Source organism: Agelaius phoeniceus, chromosome 15 (assembly GCF_051311805.1).
Source record: "Agelaius phoeniceus isolate bAgePho1 chromosome 15, bAgePho1.hap1, whole genome shotgun sequence".
NCBI classification, from domain to species: domain Eukaryota; kingdom Metazoa; phylum Chordata; class Aves; order Passeriformes; family Icteridae; genus Agelaius; species Agelaius phoeniceus.
In genome coordinates, this window is record NC_135279.1 from 18,844,975 (window position 1) to 18,859,428 (window position 14,454).

Consider the following 14,454-nt stretch of genomic DNA (forward strand, 5'->3'; position numbering starts at 1 on the left):
GCCAAGCAAACATGCAGAAGTCAGAAATCTCAAATGTTAAGTTTTTAATTTCAGTTCTTTTGAAATAAGACAACACCATTTCAAACTACTCCAGAAGAAAAGGCATAATGTAAAAAGGTTTCTACTCTGGGAAGGTTTTCCCTTCACGCAGCCTTTACCAATATACAGCAAAACAACTCTAACTTCAGAGAAGCAGCAACATAAAACAGACTGAATTAAGTCTGAGGACAATTAGAATGCTAACAGAATTCTCCCCAGAAGTTACCAGATTTTTCTACCTAGTCTCTTGGCTTTCACACGCACGCACATACAGTTCTTAAGGTACTACACAATAAATTTAAAAAGTAAAAGAAGAGTCTAATGATAACAAAAAACACAGCAAGTTTGGTTGGATTTTTTTTAGTTCTAGTTTTTGCAAAAATGAGGCTGTTCTGCCACCAATTATATTTCAGAAATTTGTTACATAAGTACAATAACTGTCATATTTTCCCTTTCTTTTCTGTATTTTATTTTACACCAAAAAGAGGTTGTTCAAGTTTCACAACTCTAAATCATGCTGGGAAAGAAGTTGGTGACTGCACAAAAGCGAGGGGAGACAAGAGCCCTCTGCCTGGGACTGGGAATGGTTGCATGCTCCATGATGATGTACTTTTTTATTGGGATCACCATTGTGCCATTTTACACTAAGAGGTAATAAGAGTCATTTGTTTATGAAACAAATCTATTCTTTTTCCTGTTAGCATCATATACAGTAATTAAAACAATGATAAAGTATACATAAGTACATTGTACAATAGACAAAGTGCTCTCAGAGAGCTCATAAGGATTTAAAACAGAAGAGGAAAAAAGTGTGACAAGAATTCATTGGGCACAGTGAGCACAAAAAAGAGGAAATTATTCTCCTCAGGGCTAAACAAAACAGACTAAATCAAAACATTTGCTGTAGAATCAAAAAGCCAACCATGCTTATCAAAGCTTGACAATGAAAAGCCAATCTCGCATAAATAGAAACAGTTAAAAAAAGCTCTTTTATGGGCAGGAGAGAGTCTTGTTTAATAAAACTTGATCAACAGAAGTCATGGTAAAATTGTTCACTCAAGAATCTGTATCTTACTTCCAAATTAACCATCATAAGAAACGAGGACCTTCAACAACCCAGGCAGCCACACCAAATATTACAGAACATAATGAACACTGAAGGAGTTATGAATGCCCACCCTCTTATTTAATTTCGTGAGTTCTGCCTACACACACAAAATTAATTTGCAAAATATCAAAGTAACAAGACAAGGAGTGCATCTCACTTGTTCATGTTTCAAGATTATGACAGAGAAAGCAAGGACATCCACCTCATTCTTCTTGCTAGAGCACCTTTAATCTCAAAACTATTTGAAATACATTCTCTTTAAAATAGAGTAATTCACATATTTATTTTTCTGCCTCCAGATTACATTACAAAAGATGGATACATGTATCAGGAGTAGTTTCATAAGAACTGGAGTGAGACTGTTTCTCAATTTTCTTTGACACCAAAGTGTACTTCTGTGAGCAAAATTTAATGCGTTAACAATAACAGAAAAGGAGCTCTTGAGAAAAATGGATAAGCAACAGTAAAAATTAACTTTTCCCAGAAAAAATCCTGCTACTTATTTATGCAAGAGGCCCATGTAATAAAGAAAAAGAGAAGTGGGGAAAACAGATCTGAGTTCTGAGGCTTATTGAATGAAATCAGTCTAAATATTTCTGAGATATGAAGTGCACTGCATTCCAGGTATTTACTACCAAATTTTAAAATCCATAGCAATATTTTTTTCTTGAATAATATGAAGCTGGTTAGAGATGGGGAGGTCAGAATCTAACTGAAAACCAAAGAATGCATAAAAAACCAGCAAAACCAACAAAAATGCTTTCCTGAATTTACTCACTATGGCAGCCCTTCTCCAGGCACAGCCACTGATTCAGGGTGGGCACAGTTCATCACAGCAGGATGAAGCAGCTATGAACTCCAGCCAAGCCAGCACACACAGATGTATTTTCACATGCCACTCACAACAGATGCTTCTGATGAGCTTAAAAGGAATACCTTTTGTTTTGTTTTTGTAGTGTTTGGACAACAGAAACTGTGTGCAAGGTACTCAAAGCCAACATCAAGGACAAAGTTTTCTGCCCAAACAGCAAAGGCTCAGAGGATGAGGAAATCTTTCCTTATCCCTGTCTACAGGTGTGGGTTAATCTGACAGCCTCAGGACAGGAGGTTATGCTCTACCAGACTGAAGATACACTGGAAAGAAATCCTAAGGTACTTGCAGATTGAAAACTCTCATTCTTTGCTACTATCTAACACCTTTGAGGAGAGGGGCTGACAGTTTTTAAACCAAGCAGCTCAGTAACAGCAGGAGTCACTCATCTTTTACATGTTAATAATGTCTTAAACCAAGGCAATTTAAAAACATTTCAGAAACTAGAGTTTTTTATTTTCTTTTAAATATTACATTAAATATTAAGTTAATACTTTTAAAGGAACTACACCAACATATATACAACACCTATGAACATTTTAAAATATGTAAGTCTCCCAGTTGAAGACCCATTGTAACAAATCGTTTATAAACTGTGGCTTGCTCAGTTGCTTGTTGAATTAGCAAGAGAGACATCAAGTTTAGAACCATCCAAAGTAAGAGCACAAATTCCAATTTTACTTGTTTTTTAGGTGTATATTATGAAGCAGGGAATAAAGAAGGAGAAAATTGCAACCTGATGCACATTTTAGACAGAAAATGAGAAACAAATCAGTGAAAATTCAGAATCTTGGATGCCTGAGACTGAAGTGCTTTTAAAACTTAGAACGAACATGTTTAGATTAAAAGTGCAAAGCATTTATATAGATTAGTGCTTCCCACTGCGCAAACCTAATAGCATAAAACACTTCAGCTGAAGAGAATTTTTCTGGTTAATGCCTGTCTTTATAATGACTGCCTCAGGGAAAGCTACATTCAATAAAGAAGCAAACAGAAATTACCTACCATAAATGGAAACAAGAGCCTTGTTCACTGCAAGGGGAGGCAACTTCTTGATGTCCCATCTACTTGCATTAATGCAAGTAAAATTTTCAGGTCAGGAACCACCCCTGCTTTTGCCTTGGCCAGGTCCCAGTTTAGTACATTCAAGCATCATTATATACACAAAATAATACTGCAGAAAAAAAAGTTTATTAATAACAAAAAACAACAAAAAATTTACTGCTTCAAAGTCTATTTCCAATGAAAACTAAATAACTCTGAATTATTACTACAAGTCAAAATAGTTTTGTTTAACAAAGACAAGTAGGAAGCCCCCAACTGCCATGCTTGCATTTTTTGACTACTTACAACCAGAGGTGTGCAGTGAAACAATTTCATTCTTGTGCACACTGACAAACCAGTGTGAATTTCTGCACAATGAACACTTTCCCACTGTGACAGTGCCTAGAAGCTCTGTTAGGAACTGGAGTTTGGCACTGTAATAAGGAAGTGACAGTGTCAAAGATTGCAGGGTTTTTTTGAGCATGTACATTATTGGTTTCCAACAATGTAACCCCAATCTGTAAATCTGCAGACTGGGGTCATTGACATACTGATGGAAAGAGGGAAGAGTGGCATGGCAAATGGACGTAATGAAACCAAGACAATCTCCAGGGATGCCAAACCACAGAAGATTTTGTCAGTACTAGCATGATTTTTTCACTCAATCTGACTTAACTAAAACTTTTTAATGGAGTATTTGTTATAGTGAATCACCCTGATTTCTTATTTCAGTGCTCATATGTCCCAGACAAGTTGGAGAACTCTAAAGAAGTTAAAGCACGAATAGAAACAATTGCAAGCAATTTCAAAAAATACCAGACTTTCCCGTGTTACTATGACCCAGGAGGAACACAGACCAACGTCATTTTAAGCAGACTTTATCCCGCAAAAGGTCTCCTCTTTGCTTTCCTCTGGCCTACACTCATGTTTACTGGTGGATGTCTGATTATTGTTCTGGTAAAAATTAGTCAGTATATTTCTGTTCTTTCTGCTTGGCAGTAAAAAATACATATCTAGCATAGATTGTTGAGGTTGTTGGAAGATATTAAGACATTTTTTGTGCCTGTCTTATTGGCATTTTATGACTCTTAATATACCAGGTGTCAATTCAAGGGCAGGCAAAAAAATTGAACAGCAACCTCTATAGATGGCAATCCATTACACAAGGACAAAATATAAAACTGATTCCCAGGAATGCCTGAAAATACCTCATAAAAACACAAACTTAGTTACTCTCTATTGTTTCCCTGGGCTTTAGGAGGTAGAGCTGCTTTACAAAGCTACATTTAACATTTACTACTAAACTCTTCTTCCACGTTTTAGATGGGGTGCTAATTTTCTGTCTGGTTGAAATCACTTGGTGCCACATCCATACACATCATCACTGGCAGACACACCCTTTATATCCTTATACACCAATACAGTATGTTCTCATGGCATACTCATCTGTTGAGAAAAGTAGCTTTGTTATGGTGCAAAAAGGTGTATTTTTTATTATGGATCTCTCTGCTTTTGGGAAAGGGAAGGGAGAAAGCCCCTCAAAACAAAAATACACATACACAGACTTTACAAAATTTGCACTGTAATTATCTAACACCAATTGTATGTAAAGAAATATATGCATACATTACAGGGTATAGTAAGGAAGCCTCTACTAAAAGTATGTTTTTCTATTTAACTCAAATCTTAGCCTTGCCTTATTTGAGACAAGTGTGCCACTCAAGGAAGGCTACCTGGCTGCCATTTGCATAGATTACAAAACTGATCCAGAAAGGAGGTTATGATATATAGAATGTAGTGTCCTGGTTCTGGACAAGACAGGTATAATTTCTGCAGGAGCCAGGAGGGGGCATGGCCAGGACCCAGAGGTTATTCTGTAGCACCTCACCTCAGTTTTTGGGAAATGGCTGCCTGCCAGCTCAGTTAGCCCGGCAGGGGGAATGATCGGGTATTGTCGGGGTGAGAACTCGGGTGCAAACCGTTTCTTGTACACTCTTTTATTAGTATTGTTGCTGTTACTGTTGGTTGTCTTGTCATTGCTGTTTCCAGTAAATTGTTCTTATTGCAACCCGTGATCTTCGCCTTTTGTGCCTCTAGTTCTCCTCTCCAAATCATCAAAGTGGGGATAAAGGAGAGGAGAGCAAACAAGCAACTCGTGGTTTGCAGTGTTTCCAATTGAGGAATATCATTCTAAAACCACAACAAGTAAAATACATGTGTGATGTCATAATAAATACAGCAAGCCAAAGTAACCACAGAAATTTACATGCCTAGCACCAAGATATTTTACAAAAAGATACATTCGTTTCCAGAGCCAAGACTTCTAGGAATGCTCTGATGCATGGAGAGACTTTCTCTGTTCTCTGAAAGGAACTGTTTCTCTCAGCCAAATTTCAAATTGCCATTGGACACAGGTGGAACATGAGATACTTCCTTCATACTGTATTTGACTGTCATCTGGGACAAAACTGGTACAAGCTTTTTCATCACACAGTTGAATCAGTATGAGCTATCATTCACAGGGAAGTTTCAGGGCTTAGATACATATTTAATTATATTACAGTTTAATTATTCTCATTAATGTGGTACAATTCTGTATTATTTATTGTAAGAAAGGCTGACATATTAACCCAGTACATGAATTCTCCAACATTACTAACAAAACAATGTCAGAGTTTGCTTTTCACTATGATCAGGAAACGAAAGGAAGTGACTGCTAATTTTTTTTTTAAACGATAACTCCCAAAAATTAATGTAGAACTATATCCACAAGGAGGAAAGTATATCCTCACACAATACTTTTGTGACATGCATCAGAAGTTGTGTGTATTTACAAGTCAAATGTCTCTCATTCCAGGAAAGTGAAAGTTCATCTGGCACAGGTACAGATGGTTTGGGTGACCAAGTTGGATGGGAAGGGAAAGAGAACCTGCTTTGTTAGTCCATAAAAAGCTGAGGCAGAAGTGTGGTAGGCAGTTTTAAAAAGAGTCTCCAAATTGTGAAGTAGAACTTACTCATGACTGCACTCAGTCCAGCAAATTTGTAACCCATCACTTTCCTCCCTGCCCAGCTCAGCAGAGATAGATGAAGGTTGGATGTTGCTGGCAGACCCTGTGGGTCCACTCATTCAGCAGTCAGTGACCTGGGTTTGAAGAGCAGAAATTTGTGATCTTACTGAGCTCAGAACTCAGCATGAAACATGAAGACCTGGAGTAACTGCTCTCAAATCTGCCCTTGGCTTCCCAAGTCTACCCCCTACAGCCATATCCTCGTCACCTCCCAAACGTGAGAAGACAACTACTCACTTTGAAAATTTAAAGGGGTTTATTAAACCTTAACAAAAAAAACAACAAAGGACTACATAAGGAATAAGCTGCAGTGCTGGGAACTGCCCCTCATGCACACCACGTGGCTAGTTCATCTTCAAGATGGATGCTCAATCTTTTATACCCCTGGGGGTTGTATCAGCTAACCCTGGCCCCTTCAAAGTCTGTCAGTCAGCTCTTTGCTTTTTATGGGTGGAAATTGCTTTTTTTAAACTTGATTGGAGGTCAGGTGTTGCCATGCCGCACCCCCTAAGCACCAAGCTTTTCCATTCCCAGCTGCCCCCTGCAAGGGACACGTGCACACCTTCTTTTTACCTGTCTTAGACAGCCCAGCCTGTCTGATAGCAACAATACGGGGGGGGGGGGGGGAAAGGGGAACTATGGGGAGAACAGAGGACATTTAAACTACAATAACCTAAGTATACATCACTTGAAGCTTTTCTTAATAATCACACAATAGTTATCTTTTAATTATGAGAGCCAATCATCTCATTATCCATCTATAAAACTAATTATAGTTATCCCTCTTAGTAGGAGATGAAAATTTATTCTGAGTGCAATCTGAATAACAGACCTCCGGACTTACCTCCACCAAAAATAAAGCAGGTAACATATGAATGGTTATTTCCCTCCAACTCATACCCATTGCAAGTACCTAAAGAAAAATCTTCCACAAATTCTTTCCTCTAGCAAAGTAAAATCTCCTATTTGGACAAGAAATATTCCATGTCGTATTGCACTAAATAGTTTATTTAGTTGTTGGTTTTGCACTGGGTGTTTGATAATCCGCACTGATCACATGGTCTTCCCCCCCCCCCCCCCCCCCCCCCCCAAGCCCCGGTGGTAATGGTTTGTCCCAGGTTTACTCCTCCCCTAGCCCCTTCCTCACTTGTATCCCATTGGCTGTGGCCTCCTTCCTCCGCCCCCCTTCCCCTGAGCTTAAATGTCCCGGGAGGAGCACACCCCCGCCCTCCCCTCCCCCTCACAAGCTCTCTTTTCCTGGGATGTCGCCTGAATCCCGAGGTGACTCGTATCTAGGAATAAAAGTAGCACTTTGGTCCCGAGAGGAGAGCGCCTTCTTCTCTTGCTTTTGTCGTTGTGAAGGCGGCTAGGGGCCGGGGTCCAGAGCTAGTCGGATCGGACTCGAATGGCCCCAGGAGAAAACCAGCCATTTACAATTCCAAGTAAAAACAGCTGTGCAGAGAGAGAAAATCACACACAAATTGGGAAACTCCTTTTTTTCTGGATTCTTGCCAAACACAGCTTCCTCTTTTGTCCAAAATAAATGGGATGTTAATGTGAAAAGCCAAATATTCTATTGCAGAAGACTGTTCTTGTTTTTAAATAATGCTTTGCTCATGTGGAGAGTGCTGGTTATTTTCTACATCTTTGAAATCTTTAAGTCAGATATTCTTTTTCCTTCACACTTTCACTTAACTTCAAAACCAAGTGTTTTTCTAGTGCATGATGTTGATGAATTACTCTTTTGAGCCTCTCCATTTTTCTATTCTTTTTTTATCTACAAAAGTTGTAATTCCCTAGACTGAAGTTTTAATAACACACTCTATGCTTCTTACAAGCACACAAGAGGCAATATAGCCTTTGGAGGTTTCTGTTTCGTTGGGGTTTTTTTATAATATTGGATTATACCATAAAGTCTATAATAAATCTGATTTAAATTGTTCTTTTTATGAGGTCCAGCAAAACACCTTCTATGAGAACAGCTTCCATACAAGCAGTGACCACTGCAGTTGCATAATTCACTTTTTCAAGGCAGAGTAGATGACCAATGTCTCAGCATTAAAACTCCTGCCACCAGAAAGGAAGCAGCAGCACAAGCAGCTGGAGATTAAATTCATCCTTGAAATCTGTTTTATTAGACATTATTTTTACCAGCATTGATGCTGAGATCACAGGAATAGTGCTTGAGCTGACTGGAAGTTGTAAGGAACACAGGAAGAATGTGGATAGATTTTTATACCCTGATGAATACTTCAGTTGCACAGGCCCTTTATATATCGATATGAATAATAGTGTCTTCCTGAGACTATTAAAAGTCCCACTATTAAACTATTAAAATTCAAGTGCTGTGCACTCTCACAAGCAGTTTTTCTTCTTGATGCCAAATAAGACTTGGTCATGGTGATTGTGTTGGAAGATGAAAAAGAACAAAAGTTACAGCACTATTAGTGAGGGAACTAGCATTCCTCCTAGGCCAAAAAAGCCCCCGAACTTCACCACCAAGAAAACAATTGCAAAAGTTTGTAAAAAGAAGCTGGTTTTCTGGATTAGCAAGATTCAGATTTCATCAACTTGCACTAAGATCATGTTTCTCCAACTTTGATGAAGCAGCAACAATGGGAGCTGAAGAGGAATCTACACTGACTTGCTGAGAAGACATCTGTGAATCCCCAGCATGTCCTTGCTGTACCTAAACAATACCAGGGACCTTCTGACTTCCTCTGACAATTTTGAGTTCAGTATCCTGCTAATTTATGCTATTTTATTACCTGGTCCTCAAAGCAGCAACAGGGCAGATATCATCAAGAAGACACTGATCCTCAGAGATTCTTCACTCGTATAAACCCGTGGCATTTGACAACAAAATGCCTTCCAACTGAGTAACTGGAACTCTGTGCTTATTTTTTGGTTTAGGGGATTTGAAGGGGGAAAGGGGAGAATTTGGTTAGTTTATTGGGGTTTTTTTATTTAGTTTTTTTTTTATTTCTTTGGGATTTTTTGTTTGGGCTTTTTTAAATAAGGAAATGAGGGAAAACTTTAACAATTTAGGGTCTCTAAACTATTCACTATTCAGAAGACACACAAAATAATTCAGATATATTACTTTTGGTAATTTTGATAATAGAAAATAGTATTTAGAATTAACTGTGTTAATTCCAAATTTAAAAGCTGGCTTGAAGTTACGAAAATTCCTGTATTTCCACTAATACAGAAAAAAATAATTCTAAGGATTGATTGGAGGTAGTTACACTTTGTAAGAGAGAAGAGGAAGCCTTAGAGGGGAGAACTTAGACCCCCTTTCAGCACCTAAAGGGGCTCCCAGAGAGCTGGATAGGGCAGGGTTGGAAAAGTGCCTGAAGTGACAGGACAAGGGGAAATGGCTTCCTACTGCCAGAGGGCACAGATAAATGGGATATTGGGAAGAAATTCCTCCCTGTGAGAGTGGGGAGGCCCTGACACAGGGTGCCCAGAGAAGCTGTGGCTGCCCCTGGATCCCTGGAAGTATCCATGGCCAGCGGATACTTGGACAGGGCTTGGAGCAACTTGGTCTAGTGGAAGGTGTCCCAGCTCAAGGCTGGGGGATTGGAATGAGATGATCTTGAAGGTACTTCTAACCCAAACTGCTCTGTGATTCTACTTCTTACCTCTTCTAATTCCAGACAGATTTTCAGAAAGTCTCAGCATGCTAAATAGGTTAATCTGCAAGTGAGGATTCTTGCAATGTACTTTAGGGCAAGACTTTGCAATGTACTTTAGGGCAATGTACTTTAGGGCAATGTTGTCTTGTCTGAGAACAAGACAACATTGCCCAAGTAACTGTAACGTTCCTGGCACTTTCTACTCTGTGATGTTTTAACATGCCGCACTCAGGAGACTTTTCTAGAATACACTGCCAGTATCCATCAAGTAAATGCTCAGCACAAGTTTAGGAACCGATTTATTATGCGAGGTGGCTTTATTCCTTCCAAAATGGCCACCCCAGGGTTACCGCTGCATTTTCTGAAGGAATAGAGTTCTTTTAAGAATGCCCTACTGACTTGTGCTTTATGCACAGGACATCTACACTTTGATCTTAGTGTAGCAGACTATTAGAAGATTGGGTCTGTCACCGGAGGAGATGAAAAAAGTGAAGTGAAATTTTGGCTCAGACATGAGCTGCTTATGTAAGCTACTCAAGAGTGCTGTGGCTCAGCCACAGCAAGCACCAGCTCAGGAATGCTGATCATCCCTTTTACAACACAGTGAGGAGAAAGAATGGTGTCAACTGGGCTGTTACTGCTGACTTCAGCAGAAACCTCAAGTATTTAACTGACTCACAGCTGACTTCCTGACTCTGTGGCAGCTTCAGGCCAGGGCTGCTGTGATACCTCATTTTGAGCATAGGTCAAGGAGGCATTGAATGCAAGTGGTCAAATCCCAGTCTTTGGCACATCTACCTCCAAGACGTCACATGATAAACTGGTTTCAGAAAAGCACAAATCTGTTTGGTCTTTTTAATAGATAAAGCATCAGTTGCTTTTCCAGGGCATTTAAATATGCACTAGTATATTTAAATATATAACATATATAACTACAACTAGAGAAAAATTGCAAATAGAAGAAAGATTACACTGAACTGGTGAGGCAAACTTGAGAACAGGATTTAAAGCAATGGAATCCATAAACTACAGGGATAATATCACACTGTTAGTCTCATAAATGAGGCTTAATATAAGAGGATAAAAACCCAGATGCTTCACCAGTAGATAGTAATACAAATAAATGTAAAGAGTGTTAGCAACATGCTTGAATTACAGACTGTTGAAAAGGCCAAACTATTATACATGCTCCAAAATTATGATTATCAAGTTTGCTTAAAGATATTAGAAAATCCTAAATAGAGAATAGTGAGGAACAGCTAAAATGCATTTTATGTCAGAAAACATGCAACATCTGCATGACAAAACTGTTTTACTGGTGGGCTTTTTCCCCCAAACATTCTCTCACAACACTGTGCCCAAGAGCTGCTTTCCAAAGCATCAAGGTATTTTGCCTGGACTAAAAAGCACATGAACACTACCGAGGTTCTGGAAATCTTCAACAGAAATACAAGAACCACAGCCCTTACCATAAAGGTCATGTAACACCCTTACCTATGGACTCTAATCTCATAAATGTGCTCTTTCATGAATGAAAAAAAGTACTGCATAAATCTGTCAAAAATAAGGAGTCTGAAATGCAAATAAGAGCTACAACAGCTTTTAAAAAGACAGCAAAACCCATAAACTAAAGAAAAAAATAAACCCAAAATCCTACTCTTGGTGTTTGTAGGTGAGCAGTTTGAGAATGGACAGTTTAGGAGAGTTTAAAGCAAGTTATGTTTTTATGGTGGTGGTTGTTTTGTTGCTTTTTCAAGGAAAAGAAGAAAGGAACCTTTCAGGGAAGCTCAGTCATAAAATATGTATCTTTTCTCACATAATAGACATCTTAATAGGCCATAGAATATGAGGCCATCGTGCTATTCTATTTCTAGCCACAGGCTTTGAAATAATTCAGCAGGCCTCAGGATGGCTGGCAAAGCCACAGCCTGCCCCTTGAGCAAGCTACACTGGTGGCAGGCTACAGGCTAGGTATGCTACACAGAAGAAGACTCCAGATGCAGTTTGCACTATGAAAACATTGGTTTGTCAGCATGGGACACCTAATAAATGAAGCTCTCATGTCCCCAGCGACCTAAAAAGAAAAAAAAAACAATTAATAAATGAGGAACTCCTGTAGTCTCACATCTTCTTAAAAAAGTTCAATGAATGGAACATTACAAGAAGTCTGATGCCCAGATGGGTCTTCACTGGAAAGCAGGATTTTTTTTTTAACAGTTATGAATAAAAACCTGCAGTAGCTCTTTTGGAACAAGATTAGCAACATGTGTGTTCCATCACTTTATATTCTGAAAGTTAACACTCTTTATGTCCATGGTTGCACAGAATTTATCTACATGGAAATGCAGCAAATCACCCATTCAGTGACATGTAAAGTCTCTTAGATGGTGTTGAGAAGAAGTATTTTATGCAGTTTTTAAATATCCAGACTTTACAGGAAAGCAATATAAAAAAAAGAATAAATTTAAAGACTTAGTGAAAATACTTCATGACCTCAAATCACACCACTGTACAGAATATACTTGAGCCTATTAAGAATTAAAAAAAAAAATCAATTATAGAAGTTAATTAAAAAGAAGAATCAACAACTACCATGTCATTCTGTTTTCCCCCATCTTTTCAACTCAACCCAGTTCCATGTCAAAATCAGACATTGACATCTGATTGCAGTAGTCAAAGAGATGAGATCAAAAATTAAGAATTTACCTGACTATGAAAAATGATGGTACAAATTCTAAAAATTAACATAGGCTTTTTTCAGCATTCAAGAGCTCAGAGACTAAAAGACACAATTCCATGAGACCATTAACATGTGTCTCACCGCAGCTGAGAGAAACAATTCTGTACAGAAGACCGATAGCATTTATCAGTCAATGTCTGCACTTTGTGTCTTCTAGTAGCTGAAGATGCAAACCAGACTTGGTGCCCATCTAGGCAGTTGTGACAGCACAAGAGTGCTTTCCAAGTTCTACTCAGGGGAACCAAATCATAACACTTTCAAGAGGCAAATTTTCCACAGAGTAACAGCTCAAAACAAGAGCAATACATTTCTTTTGATGGAAGCAACACAGTTTAGGTAGTATTACAATACCACAAAACCAAAACAAAAAAAAAAAAAAAAAAAAAAAAAAAAAAGCCAAAAAATTGAATAAAAAACCAAAACAAATCACTTCCACAAACCCAAACAAACACAAGAAACCCCCAAAAACCAAAACCACAACAAACCAAAGCCATAAAACCATGAGGCAGATGCTCCACATAACCCCTGACAAGCTGGGGACAAGCAAAGGTTAGGAAAAGGATAGAAAAATATCAGAGTAAAATTATCACTAGTAAACTATCAGATAAAAGCACTTTTAATAGTTGTAAGAGCTCAGACATCACCAAGAGAAAGAAAAGCAACCTCTAACCTTTCTAAATGAACAGCACTAATTTTTGTATGGTAGTGAACATTTATTCTATAAAGTTGTACAGAGCTGTCATGATCCTAATTCCAATTTCAGTCAATTTACCTCAGCAACTGTAAAAAAACTGAGTTCCCCCAGCTACAAACACCTATCCAGAGCAATACAGCACAGACTAAGCTGGTAGTAGACATGGGTAGCATAACTAAATAAAATTTTTAATGGGCTTTTAACAGCTATTTCAATTACATTATTTCAATTATTTCCTTACTTTCATTATAAAATGTCAGATACTTTGATTTCAAAACAAACTTAATAAAGCAGCCCCACATCTTCTGTTTTCAATATTCCTACTCTGAAAGTTCTGCTAATGAAAGCACAGATGGGGTTCTTTTGTTTAGTTTGTTGTGGGTTTTTTCACATCTGATTATATGACAAAGCTGACTAGCTGGGGAGGGGTCTAATATTGTTTAGGTGGACAGGGAATGGTGTAAAGGAAGTAATTTGAAAGTTGACTCGTCTCTCTAATATTTGGGTGTTTTCCCCTAATTATTCTATTAACTATCTGTTCAGGGACGTAAAGTTGGTTGGCCTAGAAATTTGATTTTTCCCACACCATTTTACAGATACAGTAATCTTTGCTGCTCTTTCCCTATGGCAATTGTGTGAAGAAACAGGTCACATAAACTGGTTTTTGAAGACTAAAGGAAGAATTAGGCTTGAGCCACTCAGAATGCCTGGGCCTCGGCTGTTGTATTTATTTACAGTGTTTTTCATTATCTTTTATTGTCATCTCTTAAATCCCCCTGCCAGTTGAAACAGTCCATGTTGCACCTGGTCCTTTCTGCTCTTACCCTAACATGTTTCCACTTTTTCATTTGTATTGGTCTCATACAGTGGTTATCTTACCATAAAAGGAGGATCACTCCTACAGACAGCAGCCAGCTTTCTTAGTATTATCTTCCCAGACAATTACATATCAGCTTCTCAATCCTGCCTAAGTCTATTTTTCAAAGGCCATTATTCTCATCCCATTACTGCTCTTATTTCTTTCATGTAAGACACTGAGCCTTGTAATTTACAAATACCTTCACCTAATAGCCACCCTCTCTCAGTCCCCCCTAAAATCACACAGTTGTGGAAAAAGATGATAAAATTTCGTTTATTGGTAAATTCTTTAACTTTACCTGCATTTAGTATTATCTCTTGTACTGTAATATCAAGTTCACTGCCTGACTGATATAAGAATGAAGAGCAATTTATTACCTTTGAAATGTTTATG

General features: G+C 38.3%; 1 protein-coding gene across 1 annotated transcript; it reads left to right on the forward strand.

The window, feature by feature from the left end:
* Positions 1-553: 553 nt before the first annotated feature.
* Positions 554-4,064, forward strand: LOC129126984 (putative calcium-activated potassium channel subunit beta). The gene is made up of 3 exons (XM_054643256.1): positions 554-690; positions 2,104-2,299; positions 3,795-4,064. The coding sequence occupies exons 1-3, from the start codon at positions 554-556 to the stop codon at positions 4,062-4,064; spliced, it is 603 nt and encodes a 200-aa protein (XP_054499231.1).
* Positions 4,065-14,454: the final 10,390 nt, after the last annotated feature.

Bases quoted from the DNA above. Each gene is read 5' to 3' on its own strand.
- LOC129126984 (XM_054643256.1), top strand. From the start codon at position 554: ATGCTGGGAAAGAAGTTGGTGACTGCACAAAAGCGAGGGGAGACAAGA. The intron at 691-2,103 runs GTAATAAGAGTC...TTGTTTTTGTAG, and splicing joins GTGCCATTTTACACTAAGAG to TGTTTGGACAACAGAAACTG. The intron at 2,300-3,794 runs GTACTTGCAGAT...TTCTTATTTCAG, and splicing joins CACTGGAAAGAAATCCTAAG to TGCTCATATGTCCCAGACAA.